The sequence below is a fragment of the Nomascus leucogenys genome, chromosome 1a (assembly GCF_006542625.1).
Source record: "Nomascus leucogenys isolate Asia chromosome 1a, Asia_NLE_v1, whole genome shotgun sequence".
NCBI classification, from domain to species: domain Eukaryota; kingdom Metazoa; phylum Chordata; class Mammalia; order Primates; family Hylobatidae; genus Nomascus; species Nomascus leucogenys.
Window position 1 is genome coordinate 41,917,554 of NC_044381.1, and position 15,640 is coordinate 41,933,193.

At 38.9% G+C, this 15,640-nt stretch overlaps 1 protein-coding gene across 4 annotated transcripts in view; it reads left to right on the forward strand.

The window, feature by feature from the left end:
• IARS1 (isoleucyl-tRNA synthetase 1) overlaps positions 1–15,640 on the forward strand; it is an 80,916-nt gene that overhangs the window by 6,247 nt on the left and 59,029 nt on the right. For all 4 annotated transcript variants that reach the window (XR_004028301.1, XM_030804530.1, XM_030804566.1 and 1 more), the window contains exons 5-10: positions 1,493–1,575; positions 2,283–2,400; positions 7,246–7,393; positions 9,858–9,945; positions 10,218–10,278; positions 13,679–13,774. Coding sequence is in view for 3 of the 4 variants with exons in the window: in XM_030804530.1 (XP_030660390.1) it covers positions 1,493–1,575; positions 2,283–2,400; positions 7,246–7,393; positions 9,858–9,945; positions 10,218–10,278; positions 13,679–13,774 (594 nt within the window). In the remaining variant the exon portion in view is untranslated. The remainder of the gene's footprint in view (positions 1–1,492; positions 1,576–2,282; positions 2,401–7,245; positions 7,394–9,857; positions 9,946–10,217; positions 10,279–13,678; positions 13,775–15,640) is intronic.

Here is a 15,640-nt window from a genome sequence, read left to right on the forward strand (position 1 = left end):
TATGTTGGGTTTTTTTCAGTAGAATGAATAGCAAATGTAGTTATTAAATGGGCATTGAAATGGTTTATGGTCCCTTGTGCTTTTTTTATTAATTTATTTTTTGTAGAAAAAGTGTTAGCTTCCACCTTCAACCCTATTACTTAAACTGTTAACTGTTAACTTAAACTGAACCATCTCTTTTCTGACTTCTGTGTGCTTAATTGGTCTAACTTTCTTGCATGATCACCAATAGGGAAAAATTCTGATAAGTATAACATGGATATATAGGCCTTTTCTTTTTTTTTTTTTTTTTTTTTTTTAAGACGGAGTCTCGCTCTGTCGCCCAGGCTGGAGTGCAGTGGCGCAATCTCGGCTCACTGCAAGCTCCGCCTCCCGGGTTCACGCCATTCTCCTGCCTCAGCCTCTCCGAGTAGCTGGGACTACAGGCGCCCGCCACCACGCCCGGCTAATTTTTTGTATTTTTAGTAGAGACGGGGTTTCACCGTGGTCTCGATCTCCTGACCTCCTGATCCGCCCGCCTCGGCCTCCCAAAGTGCTGGGATTACAAGCGTGAGCCACCGCGCCCGGCCGGCCTTTTCTTTTTTTTCTCAAATACTTTTTTCAATTTTTTTAACTTTTCATTTTGAAATAATTTGACTTATTAAACAATTGAAAAGGTAGTATGATGGGTTCCCCCATATCCTTCATTCATCTTTCCCAGCTGCTAACATCTTCAGTAATAATATTATTAGAATATTAATAGAATTTTCAAAAGCAGTTGCCCCATTAATTTTTATTTCTGACCAATCACATATTGCATTTAGTTGTCATGTCTTTTTAGTCTTCTTAAGTATGGAACATTTATTTAGTCCTTTGTCTTTCATGGCCTTCTCACTTTTGAAGATTGCAGAGCAGCCATTTTCTAGAATGTCTCTCAATGTCTGAGGTTTCCTGATTTAATTTAGATTATGCATTTTTGGTGATAATGCCACAGAAGTGATGCTATGCCCTTCTCAGTGCATCATATCAGGTGGCCTGTGCTGTTGCTATATGTCTCATTGATGGTGATAACTTTATTCACTTGGTTAAAGTGCTGTCAGCTTTCTGCTTTGTAAAGTTGTAGTTTTTCCTTTGTAATTAATAAGTATTTTGTGGGGAGATTCTTTCCAAATATTCTTTTTCTTGTCATACATTCACTTATTAATTTTAACATCCGTGGATGGTTTTTGCCAGTAATAATTATACCTGTGATATTTGCCAAGTGGTGGATTTGGTAGACTTTTATAAATGAATATTTATACTTGTAAATAACATTCTGTGCATGTAGGATGAATGCCAAGAAAACTGGTTCTTAACCTTACATAGTATGTTGTTGGCAGTATAGATTTACCTCTACCATTGATTATTCTGTTTTCCCAGAATTTTATATGTGGTGACAGTAGAAATAAACACACGTTGATGTACAATTATAAATATCATTGTCTAATACTGTTCTAATATTAATATTTTAAAGTCTACTGTTAGCAGACTTGGCCGATGGATTGACTTTGACAATGACTATAAAACTCTGTATCCAGAATTCATGGAATCTGTCTGGTAGGTTTATTTAAAATTGTAAATATGATAAATATTCTATAAATATTCTCTTGTATTGATTATTGGAAAAATGCACTAGCATGAATCAGTTTATTTTTGAGTCCATAGTTATTTCTCTGAAAATCTTTGGGAACAGGTTTGTTTTTGAATGTAGGACATTTATTTTTATTTTTTTGAGACTGAGTCTCGCTCAGTTGCCCAGGCTGGAGGGCAGTGGTGCAGTCTTGGCTCACTGCAACCTCCGCCTCTCAGGTTCAAGCGATTCTCCTGCTTCAGCCTCCCGAGTAGCTGGGATTACAGGTGCCCGCCACCATGCTTGGCTACTTTTTGTATTTTTAGTAGAGATGGGGTTTCACCTTGTTGGCCAGGGTGGTTTCGAACTTCTGACCTAGGTGATCCATCCACCTCGGTCTCTCAAAGTGCTAGGATTACAGACGTGAGCCACTGCACCCAGCCTGCCAGTTGCTTCTCTTAATCAACATTATGTCTTAAACATCATTCAGTATCAGTAGTTATTAGCATTTTAATGTCTGCCTGATGTCTTACTATGTTGATCTGTTATAATTTACCAGCCAGTCTCCCAATGAAAGACGTTGTTTTTCCACTTATTTGGCAGACAGAAACTCTAAAAAGAAAATGGCATAAATGTTTGTATTTTCAGAAGTAGAATTTTGGTTCTGTAATTGTAAAACTCCATCTCTTACCAGGTGGGTCTTCAAACAGCTCTATGATAAAGGCCTTGTTTATAGAGGTGTGAAAGTCATGCCCTTCTCTACCGCATGTAACACTCCACTTTCCAACTTCGAGTCACACCAGAATTATAAGGTATGTGAAATGTAGAGACATTATTCAGCATTGAGTTCTGTAGGTGGAAGTTGCATAGTTATGATCACAGTAGGTATTCCCAAGTAGACCCAGTGTGGAATGTTGCCCACGACATCAGTCACTTTGACCACTTCTTACTGACTGCTGGAAATATTGCCAGTTAGTATACTAAGGCTCTGTTAAGATGGGGGATTTTCTTTCCACATTGGATTTATGACGTGATAGGTTTTGCTTGTTTTGACCATATTTTTGTGCCTCTCTGTTGGATTCACAAGTCCAGCTTTGACATACTTCCTGTAGTCATCGTTTCTTAAGGGTTGGGTAATTTTATGCCTTATCTGGGACCTCATGATACCATTTATTTGTTAACGGTATTTGGAAAAAAATTAATTTGAGATGCAAAATGATACTATTTTTCCTCTGATGAAATAGAATCAGTTGTTGCTATGATTGAGGTGTTTAGACATGTTTGATGTTTACAGAGTGTACTGCTATACCATATCTAGACAGATATTATATATTAGTGAGTCTTCTGAAATGTGAATCATCTCTTCTCGTGTGTGTACTGAGTTGTTTACAGTTTTGAGAGTTTCTCTGACCGTCTGTTTTTAAAGGATATTGACTTGTTTGGAATTCTTGTTTCATGGCCTAGGTTTGAAGATTACATTAGTAAAATTTGCCTTTCAAAGCACTTTTTCTTTATAGAATGCTTTCACATATCCTGTTTGATTGATCTTTGTAAATCCTTGTAAGGCAGGTATGATGATTTCTATTATCTCCTTACCAACTCTGATTGTGCTCATGTTTGTATTTTTTTAGTAAAATATTTTAAGCACTTAACAATGTAGAGAATAATACAGTAAACACAAGGTTTCCAAGGCTTACGTTTGTCAAATCTTAATATATTGCTATATTTGGTTTTTGTTTGTTTGTTTGTTTGAGACGGATTCTTGCTCTGTCGCCCAGCCTAGAGTGCAGTGGCGCGATCTTGGCTCACTGCAGCCTCCACCTACCGGATTCAAGTAGTTCTTTGCCTCAGCCTCTGGAGTAGCTGGGATTACAGGTGCCCACCACCACACATTTTTAGTAGAGACAGGGTTTCACCATCTTGGCCAGGCTGGTCTTGAACTCCTGACCTTGTGATCCACCCACCTTGGCCTCCCAAAGTGCTGGAATTACAGGTGTGAGCCACTGCGCCCAGCCTGTTTGGTTGTTTTTTAAAACACTTGAATGTGGACAGTTTCAGGGACATGCAAAAGTAGACAGAATGGTATAATTAATTTCTGTAAGCCCATTAAGGCCCCCAGCAACCAATGACTGGCTAATCTTGCCTCATTCATACACATATTCTTTCCCACTTTACTTCCAATTTTGAAACAAATTCCAGGTATCATATTATTTCATCAAGAAATAATCCAGTATAGATCTTTCATAAATAATGTTTATCTTCTTTAAACATTGCCATATTAGCATTTGTTGTCACACCTTAAAAAGTCATCAGCAGTTACCTTTTTGTTGTTGTTGTTGTTTTGAGATAGGGTCTCACTATGTCACCCAGGCTAGAGTGCAGTGGCACTATCTCGGCTAATCACAGCCTTGACCTCCCAGGCTCAAGTGATCTCCCCCTTCAGCCCCCTGAGTAGCTGGGACTAGGAACATACCACCATACCTGGCTAATTTATGTGTTTCTGTAGAGATGGTTTCGCCATGTTGCCTGGGCTGGTCTTGAACTCTTGGGCTCAAGCAGTCCACCCGCCTTGGCCTCCCAAAGTGCTGAGATTACAGATGTTAGCCACTGCACCCAGCCACCTTTAATACTTTTTAGTTTAATATTCTTGAATTATTTAATTCCTAAACATCATCAGTTCATACTTCTAATTAATCATTTCCCAAGGGGTTACATTTTATTTTATTTTATTTTATTTTTTTAATCAGGATCTACCAAGACTTAAACACATGGTGACTGTTGTCTTTTAGGTCTTGTACACGTTTCAGTTGGTTATATAACAAGTAGTGGAATTATCGAGTCAGAGTATACTTTGTTTTAATTTTTATTTTTTTGAGACAGAGTCTCACTCTGATGCCCAGGCTGAAGTACAGTGGTGTGACCTCGGCTCACTGCAACCTCCTCCCAGGTTCAAGCAGTTCACCTGCCTCAGCCTCCCGAGTAGCTGGGATTACAGGTGCCCGCCAGCACGCCCAGCTAAGTTTTGTATTTTTAGTAGAGACAGGGTTTCGCCATCTTGGCCAGGCTGGTCTTGAACTCCTTACCTCAGTTGATCCACCTGCCTCGGCCTCCCAAAGTGCTGGTATTTTTACAGGCGTAAGCCACCACGCCCAGGTGAGTCACAGAGTATACTTAATGTTTAGTTCTAATACTGGAGTTGGGAAACTTCTGCAAATTAAATATTTTAGGCTTTTCAGGCAAAGTGTTCTTAATTTTGTCACCATTCTTAACTCACCCACTGCATGAAAACAAGTGATGAGCCAGATTTGGCCCGGGGCCATAGTTTGCTGACCTCTATTCTAGGCGGTCTGTGTATTGATTGTTAACCAAGGGTTTTTAAATTTTTTTTGACCTGACCAAGCACAGTGGCTCACACCTAAAATCCCCGCACTTTTGGAGGCCGAGTTGGGTGGATTGCTTGAGTCCAGTAGTTGGAGAACAGCCTGGGCAATATGACAAAACCCCATGTCTGCTAAAATTACAAAAATTAGCTGGGCATGGTGGCGTGAACCTTTAGTTCCAACTACTCTGCAGGCTGAAGTAAGAGAATGACGTGAGCCCAGGAAGTTGAGGCTGCAGTGAGCCGAAAGTGTGCTACTGCAGTCCAGCCTGGGTGACAGAGTTAGACTCTGTCTCAAAAAAAAAAATATATATATATATGTGTATGTATATATGTGTGTATATATATATATGTGTATGTATATATGTGTATATACATATATATGTATTGGCTTAAAACTTTTATTTATTTTTAGAGAAGGGATTTCAGTCTGTCACCTAGGCTGGAATGCAATGGTGCAAACACAGCTCACTGTAGCCTTGACCTCCTGGGTTCAAGTGATCCTCCAGCCTCACCCTCCTGAGCAGCTGGGACCACAGACGTGCATCACCATGCCCAGATAATTTTTTTATCTTTGTAGAGATGGGATCTCACCATATTGCCCCAGCTGGTCTCAAACTCCAGAGCTTGTGCGATCCTCCTGCCTTGGCCTCCCAAAGTGCCAAGATGATAGGCATGAGTCACCGTGCCCTGCCTAAAAAATTTTAATTTTTTACAAAAATTAGCTGGGCATGGTGGTGCACACCTGTAGTCCCAGCTATTCAGGAAACTGAGGCAGGAGAATGCTTGAACCCAGGAGGTGGGGGTTGCAGTGAGCTGAGATCACGTCACTGCACTCCAGCCCGGGTGACAGAGTGAGATTCCATCTCAAAAAAAAAAGAAAAGAAAAAATTAATTTTGATGTAGTTTCAAACTCACAGAAAAGTAGAGAGTTCTTTATATCCTTCAACTAGATTGCCTAATTGTTAACCTTTTACCACATTTGCTTTATCCTTCTGTCTTTTTGTGGGAGTGGGGCACTGTACCCTTTGAGAGTAAGTTGCAGGCATTATGGCCCTTTTCCTCTAAAAACTATGTATTTCCTAAGATCAGTAACATTGTTTGAAATAACTGGAGTTAGAAAATTAACATTGATGCTATATTACCTCATGTGTAGATCTTATTGGGTTCTGCTTGTCCCAGCAGTGTCCTTTATAGTTAACAAAAAAAAAGAAGGAAAGAAAAAGAAAAAAGACCTACATTGTGTGCTTCATGCAGTGGTATGTCTCCAGCCTTCTTTAATCTTAAAGAGCTCTTTAGTCTCTTTATGCTTCATTATACTGACATATTTGAGGAGGTACAGGCCAATAGTAGTGTTTCTTATTTCAGGTTTGTCTGATATTTTACATGTGACTAACAGCTCTCGTGTCATTTTATTTAAATTGCAGTTGGTTTTTGTTGGGGATTGATTTTTTTTTTCCTACCTTAGAGCTATTTATTTTTAAATCCTAGATATTTTTGTATTGAAACATAGCCGTAAAGTTGGAGACAATCTTGTTCTTATTTAATGAGCTGAATTTTTATGGGTCTATTACAATTTCAAGTATGTGTTGCTTTAGTAGGATCTTTTTGGTATTTTGGGCAAAAAGATAACCATATTCCAGAACAGTTATCTTTTTGATCTAACTCTTCATGGACTTACAAAATAGATGATCATAATACTGAAACCTCCATCATATGTTCCTACTTAGACATTACTTTAAAAGGTTACCAGAGGCCAGGCACGGTGACTCATGCCTGTAATCCCAGAACTTTGGGAGGCTGAGGTGGGAGGATCACCTGAGGTCAGGAGTTTGAGACCAGCCTGACCAACATGGAATAACCCTATCTCTACTAAAAATACAAAAATTAGCCACGTGTGGTGGCATACACCTGTAATCCCAGCTACTTGGGAATCACTTGAACCCAGGAGGCAGGGGCTGCAGTGAGCCAAGATTGTACCACAGTACTCCAGCCTAGTGACAGAGTGAGACTCCATCTAAAAAAAAAAAAAAAAAGTCACCAGGTGTCAAAAGACTTATTTTTGTGACTACTAAGGTGGTGATTAAAACATTTTTTAAAGTATTTAAAAATTTTTTTTACTTGTAATTTCTTGCTGTTTTCTTTTTGTAAGTCTGGTAAGTGGTTTCTTAGGTTTAACCTGACGATTTGTTTTATTCCTCTTTAGGATCAGTTCCTTTTTCTTAGGTGTCTGTCATTGTGGATTTGTAAAACAATACTTTACCTCAACTTATTTCAGGATGTTCAAGATCCTTCAGTATTTGTAACTTTCCCTTTGGAAGAAGATGAAACTATATCTTTAGTTGCTTGGACAACCACTCCCTGGACTCTACCTAGTAACCTTGCTGTCTGTGTTAATCCAGAAATGCAATATGTGAAAATTAAAGGTAAATGGGAGGCTGGTTACTTATGATTAATATGGATAAGATAATTTTTTATTTTGGAAAATAGGAAAGCTTACCTTTCTTTTTTGCATGAAGAATATAATTATTTGAAAAGAATCTGACTTAAGTAGAAAAATAACTTTAAACATTTGTTTTCATTTCTAATTGAAAAGTAACACAACAATTAAAATAGCACAGAGATATAAAAAGTAGAACATAAAATTTTCTTATAATTTCCAGTTATAATTTCAGTACGTTTTTCCATACCATGCCCCTGTGACAGATGATGAATCTAAGATTCAGCGATGTGGCATCATGTCGTTACTAGTAATTGGCACCAGAACTTGAGAACTTTTTGCCTTTCAAATGTCCCCTGGTAGAGAGTTACCAGTCTCAACGAGGGCCTTTCCAAGATTTAAAAAGAAGATTGGTACCTTGTGAACAAATATACCTTCAGGTTTGGTAGTATTGTGGCAGTAAAAGAAAAAGAGAAAAACTCATTGCCAGGAAAAAAGCTATGGCGCAGCTCCTGTGGAAGGCAGTGACATTTCTTCAAAAAGCTGAACGGAATTACACTATGGCCCAGCAATTTCACTTCTGAGTGTTTTCTCCAAAAAATTGAAAGCAGTCTTGAACAGTTATTTGTACACCCATGTTCATAGTAGCATTATTCACAATAGTCAAAAGATATAAGCAACCCAAGTGTCTATCATTGGATAAATGAATAAACCAAATAGGGTATTTACATACAATGGAATATTATTCAGCCTAAAAAAGGAAGGAAATTCTGATACAGGCTATGCCTTGAATGAACCTGGAGGACATTATGCTAATTAAAATGAGCCAGTCACCAAACGACAAGACACTACATGATTCTATTTATATGAGGTATCGAGAAATGAAATTCAGAGAGCAAAGACTAGTAGAATGGTGGTTGACAGAGGCTGGGAGGGAAGGGGGAGTTATTGTTTAATGAGTACAGAGTTTCAGTATAGGAAAATGAAAAGGTTGGGGTATTGATAATTGTAATGATTACACAACATTGTAGATGTATTTAATGCTGTGTAAGAATGGTTACCATGATTTTTTAAAATAGTTGTATTAAAACAGTCAAGTTGATTGAACAATAGCTTGTGCTGGCAAGGGAAAAATATTGAGAAAGGAATGGTGAAAGATTGGGTATCAGTAAAAAGGTACAGAGGGAGTTTTTTATTGTTCTTTCCTGGGAGCAAATAGGACTAAGAGTTGACCTACTGGAAAGACCTGTTGGCCACAAAGAGGCCTGTCTGCAGTTGTTTCTCTGGAGCAAGGACAGTCCCATCTGCACAATTTCCCTGTGTCACTGTTGGGTCACTGGGCATTCTATGGTGAGCTTGACAATCTCATCAGCCACCCGACTGAGATCTCGAAACACATCACCCATCTACCTGTGTATAACTCTTGTGCTTTCCAGACTTTGTATCTGAGCTTTATCAGAAAATGTGGGCTCCACTTACAATGAAGTTCCTATGAGGTCAGAGCTAGGGAGTGGCAGCCTTATTCATAGCAGTTTTTCAATAAATTGCAAAGGCTTTTACAATGACCCATAGATACTCATTTTTCTTATAGTGAACTAAATATATGACATAGGCTCTAGTAAATCTCAGATGTGTAATATCATAACTTAGGATGAGAGTTTAAATTGGCCTAGATTTTCAGTATCAAAGTTTTAACTGTTCTTACATTTGCTCCAGCTTTTCTTTTCCTAGGATGCCCCAGGTATCCTCCAGAAACACTTACAATAAGGGTGCACAGATACATCAAGGACATTTATCATCCCAGTGTTCATAGTAGTGAAAATTTGAAAGCAATTTAAGTGTCTGTCAATTCGTTAGAAATAACTCGTACCTCTATAAAATGGAGCCCCATAGAGCTCTTTAAAGGGATGAGAAAAGTCTGTATGTGCTAATACTTGGAAGGATGTTGACAGTTTATGAAGTGAAAAGCTACAAAACCAGATAGAATATTACCTCAATTAGAAAAATAAAAAGAACTTACACATTTACTTATATGTTTGTTAGTATATACATAGAAAAATATCCGGATCAATAGACACCCAAACGAGAATGTCTGAGAGGGGGTGATAATATGTGGCACTCAATTTGTGAGCTACTTTGTCAATGTTATTTTTAAACATTGACTCGTTTACCCTATGAAGGAAAAAATAAAGATTTACTTAAAATGGGTATATCTGAGCGATAAATAATAACTACCAACTGCCTACATGCATTTGATGTTTTTGTCATTTTCATGTTTGGGAAGCAGTATACCATATAGTGTTCTTTGCAGTATTTGTCTGTGAGTACTGGGTACACTAGAGGCACATGGTAGAGGAGCTCCTCAGGGAAAAAGTATGCTTGATGCATGTCTTTAGAATCAGCCAAGTTCAGAATATAACCCAAGTCCATGTTTTTCCTTTTTCTCATAGATGTTGCCAGAGGAAGATTACTCATTTTAATGGAAGCCAGATTGTCAGCCCTCTATAAATTGGAGAGTGACTACGAGATCCTTGAAAGGTGAATATTCAAATAGTTGCTCTGTGTTTGTGTGCATGTGTCTGTGTGTGTGTCTTTAGTTTTAAAAAGAAAGAAACTTTATTCAAAAGCTTGCATTATTCAGATTTAGTTTTAAGTACTAATAGTATACTAAGTACTTTGCAATCACACATTACAGCATTAATGGCTAGGGCTAAGAAGCCAGTAAACCAGAGGGGAGTGGTAGCTTGATGTGGCTGCAGCCTCATATTTGATTTTAATCTAATTGTGAGTTTGCCTTTCTCCTTTTTTAGATTTCCTGGTGCCTGTCTCAAAGGCAAGAAGTACAGGCCCCTGTTTGACTATTTCGTGAAGGTAAGCTTAGGGACCACTACTGTGGACACTCTCCACAATCTGATTATTTGATAGCTGGAGTGTTGTGAGAAGTGGAATTGACATTACTTTTATGAGTGTACCTGAATCCAGAAAGTCTGCTTTAGTGCCAACAAAATTAAATTGTTTGTGTTGCTTTCTTGTTTTAGAGGATTTTTTGTTTTTTTAAACAGGGTCTCGTCTGTCCCCTGGGCTGGAGTGCAGTGGCACAATCACGGCTGACTGCAACCTCGACCTCTTGGGCTCAAGTGATTCCCCCGCCCCATCCCAAGTAGCTGGGACTATTGGCACACACCACCACACCTGGCTAAGTTTTAAATTTTTTGTAGAGACAGAATCTCGCTATGCTGCCCAGGCTGGTCTTGAACTCCTGGGATTACAAGCATGAGCCACTGCACCTGGCTGGGATTTTTTGTTGTTGTTGTTTTTGAGATAGAGTCTTGCTCTGTTGCCCAGGCTGGAGTGCAATGGTGCGATCTTGGCTGACTGCAACCTCTGCCCCCCAGGTTCAAGCGATTCTCCTGCCTCAGCCTCCCGAGCAGCTGGGATTACAGGCATGCTGTAATTTTTGTAGTTTTTATTAGAGACGGGGTTTCACCATCTTGGCCAGGCTGGTCTTAAACTCCTGACCTCGTGATCCACCTGCATTGGCCTCTCAAAGTGCTGGGATTACAGGCGTGAGCCACAGTGCCCGGCCAAGCTGGGATTTTTTATTTGAGTATTTTTCTCAAATTGTATGAGGAATCACTTTACATTTGATTGGGTTTTTAGGTGTTTATTTTTATTATATGTAGTCTACATATCACCCAGGGTATTTATTGAGGTTTTTGTTTGTTTGTTTTGACAAAGTTTCAATAGTAATCACAGTAAAACATCGTGTGTGAAGGTAAACACAATTTTATTTCAAGGAGGTTAATCATGGAGGTGTTTTAAATGTAGGCACCACGACAGAGCTCATACATTTAGCATCTTAGTTTCTTCAGAGTCATAAAGTTGTTTTATGTGGTTTCATTTTCTGACAATGGAGAATCCACAGGTACAGTTGCAAACCCTGTTGTCCCCACTCCGACACTCTCTCACCGAAAGAATAATGTCAAAGAGGAATTCCTCCATCCTTATTTAAAGGTCTTGAAATGAGATAATGAGCAGACCTGGCCTTATGGTTATGTGGAAATAATAATCAACTGGACATATCACTTACATCCTATCCCAGAAGAAAATGTTCACTGAACCCTCTGTTGTTTCTGTTCCATGTGGGGAGAGTCTGGTTGATTCAGGAGACCTCTGTGGTTTCGGCCCTATCCACAGTGTGTCTGTTACCTGCCTCTTCACTTTTGTGCCTCTTGAGTGTTTTCCCACATTTCTCGTTGCCTACGTAATAGCCTTCTTCCTCCTCCCACGTTGCTGCCCAGTGGATTTCCATATGCTCTGCCCTCATCCCATTCCTCCCTACAGGCGTTAGTTACTTCCCAGCATTCGGGATGTGCCCTCCCCAGTCGGTGTGTGGCAGACCTGCTTCCTGACCACATCCTCCCACATTACTTCAGTCATATCCTTTATTCAGTCAAACTGGCTCTTCCCTTTCCTGCTTCCCTGCCTTTTTTAAATTAAGTTTTCCTACCATTTTAAAAGTCTTTATCTTTTTCTTATGTTGATATCTGCTGAGTTAACTCATCCTTCAAGTCTGAACTCAGATGTCATCTGAAAGTTTTCTGAAATGCATCTTTGGTTTCTCTCTTGGAAAAATGTCATTACTTCATTCCATTCTCCTATCATGTAGCTTAACATACTTTATGTTGTATTTTTTTTGTTATCTAAAATCTCTTCCACTGGATCAGTGACTCTTCACCTTTCTGAATCACAAAACCTATTGAGAACCCAAAAACTCAACCCCCTGAAAAAATGCACATGGATACACTAGACAGGAACTTCAGGTTAAGTAGAGGTCTATCTGGAATATGCACTTGGTACATATTAAGTTGAGTAACACCTACTCATTAAATAAGCTTCTTAAACTACCTGAAACCTTTGGTGACTTTTGGCAAGTACTATAAATCATTTGACCCAGGACAGAATCATCTGATGTTCACTGAAATATACCTGTTGTGAAATATCAAGGGAAGCTGAGTCAGTGGACACTGCCTGTGGAGCAGCACTGCCACTCCTGGTGGTTGGTATCTACTGACCCAGGTGAAAGCAGCCCAGCCATGGCCTGGGTAGGCCCAAAGTAGACCCTGAGAGACAAGATGCAGTGACTTTGTCTATACTGCTTCTAAGTATAGAACATGTAACTAAGTATACACGTAATTCTAAGGACCCATGTATTCTGTCTTTCTGTTTAAACTATCGAAGTTTCAGCACCTATCATACCATGACTTCTAAAATGTTTGAAGATGATTTAGGTTACAACAATTAAAATTTTATGATTATTTTTCAAGTTTAGTTTTAAGTTCCAAAGAAACCGAGTGCTGTGATGTAATTGAAAATAACATTGCATTTGCAACCAGAAGACCTGTTCCATGTCCTGGCTTCATCATTGCTAGTTGTGTGATTTGGATAAGACTAAATTTAATCTTTGTTCTGAGTTTGCTCATCTGTGAAATGCAAATACAGCCAGAATATTTTTAAAACATGGGAATACTAATAGCTTGCTCACAGAATTATAGGAGTTAAATGTGAAAATCATTTGTGAAAGTACGTTTTACCAATGCAAAAAGGAAGGACATCAAAGGGCCAGTTTGGCAGAAACAAGGGTTTGTGGAAAGAAATGTAAAAAGATGAAAGTAGAAAGAGTAGATCTGTAAGCATTATATGTATTAACATGATGATATTGCTGTTGCAAAGAAATGAAATTGAACACATTTCCCCTGAGTATTAAGGTGGTGGAGTACCTGTAAGTAGAACTTACTACTCGTGGCTCCCACCTGTTCCTTTCAAGATTTGCCTTTATGACTGAATAACTTGAGCTGAGTCAAAAGGAGAAAGAGAAGCAAAACATATGCAGTGATTGAAAATGTACCAGGAAGTGAACAATTTAGGGAGCATGCTTTCTGAGACTGTATCCTAAACTGCATACTGGGAGCAAAAAGTTTGGGGAGGGACAACTAATGAAAAATATCAGTTTGTAACCAAGGAAATTAGAAATTTTTATCTGCCATTCTCCAGGTATTTATTTCATTTATGAGTGGTAACTTTTTATTTATGGGAAAAATGTATTGAATTAGCATATTTCTTCCCAGCTTGCATTATTCTTTCTTTTCTATTTCTGAAAATAATATTACCCATTAAAAGCATTTTCAGGTGCTTAGGAAAAACTGTTAGAAAGTTAACATTGTAACACAGTAATGTTTCATCCCTGAAGCCTGCTGTCCTTTCTTTCCAGTGTAAAGAGAATGGTGCTTTCACTGTGCTTGTTGACGACTATGTGAAGGAAGAGGAAGGCACAGGGGTTGTCCACCAAGCTCCTTACTTCGGTGCTGTGAGTAGCATAAGTCTGGCAAATGTATTTGAGTATGTCGGTAGCCACTTTTCGTAGATGCGGAGTCATGTGTCTCATCATGTTGGGTTACCAGGTTGGCCTCTTTTCTGGCTCACTGCCTGCAAGATGGCTTGTAAAATTTGCATCTGTAATTCCCTTTTATCCTAAGCTGATTTCTGGAAAGAGTGGGCCAAATCCAGTAAACTCTTTTTGGTGTTCAGTTCTATGAGTTTTGACAGGCATCTAGAGACGTGCAGGTGCCTCAGCCACCAAGATACAGACCATTCCCATCACCTCTGCTGTGTTCTTAATTAAATGTTCAGAAGGGGGAATCTGACCTCTCCCCTCAAAACAGTACTCTACAGTTAATTTTATATTTTGACCAGAATAAGTTTTCTAAAAACACATTCATTTTCATGTAATTTGTGTATGAATAAAAACAGAATAACATAAAGGCACATGCTTTACAGTAAACCACCTCTCACTTTAAATCATGGCACTGCCACTAACGGGCAGTTCCTGGGTAAGTTTCCTGGCCTTTCTGGACTTCTTTTGCCTCCTCTGTAGCATGGTGTAGCACCTACATACACATTCCTCTAGGCTTGATTGTTTTGTCAGTGAGAGGGATTCGAAATGTGACTTTGTTCTAAAAGGCAGTGACAGTAGTCTGCTCTCATCTGCCATTTTGCTTTCATGCTTAATCTCTGGGATTTTTTTACTTTTATAGATGTAGAGGGTACAGGTGCAATTTTTTTTACATTGATATGTTGTATATTAGTAAAATCTGGGCTTTTAGTGTAACCATCACTTGAATTTTTATTATGGAAATCTTGAAACATACACAAAAGAAAATATTATAATTATTTTTTTCACATCATCCAGCTGCATTAAATCTCAGTTTTTGGTAATCTCTCTTGTTTTCTTCCTCTGTACAGTAGCACACTTTTTTATTTTGGCTGGAGGATTTAAAAGCAAACCCTCAACCTCATGTCTTTCGTGTATAAGTAATTCTAGCTGCATCTCTGACTGATAGGGACTTTTATTTTCAGTATAAGTATCCAATAAAGTCAGCAATTCCTTAATAATCACCTAATACCTGGTCCATTTTGATGGAAGGAAGCATTCTTGATAATACTACTTAAGAGTTTTAGGAACTAGTCAAATATTGTTCATTATCATTTTAGGGTCAATTAACTGGTATGGTTACCCCACTGTTAGTAGATAATAAAAAGGTAACTTCTTGGTTTTGAATTGTAGCTTAGGGTTTTTTATTTGTTTGTTTGAGATGGAGTCTCGCTCTGTCACCCAGGCTGGAGTGCAGTGGCAGGATCTCCACTCACTGCAATCTCTGTCTCCTGGGTTCAAGCGATTCTCCTGCCTCAGCCTCCTGAGGTTTTCTTTTTCTTTTTTAATTGTGGGTGTTTGTCATTAACTCTAGAGTTATATCTCTATTCTGAATGCTGTGCATGTTAATGTTATAGAAGATTCATTCTTTAAACTATAGCCTTTAACACCATTTGGTAAACTTTTTTTGTTTGTTTGTTTGTTTGAGACAGAGTCTCCCTTTGTTGCCCAGGCTGTAGTGCAATGGTGCAATCTTGGTTCACTGCAACCTCCGCCTCCCAGGTACAAGCGTTTCTCCTGCCTCAGCCTGCCAAGTAGCTGGGATTATAGGTACCTGCCACCATGCCTGGCTTATTTTTTGTATATTTAGTAGAGACGGGGTTTCACCATGTTGGCCAGGCTGGTCTCGAACTTCTGACCTCAGGTGATCTGACCGCCTCGGCCTCCTGAAGTGCTGGGATTACAGGCGTGAGCCACTGTACCCGGCCTTGGTAAACATTTTCTGAGAGGCCTTCCGTTGCA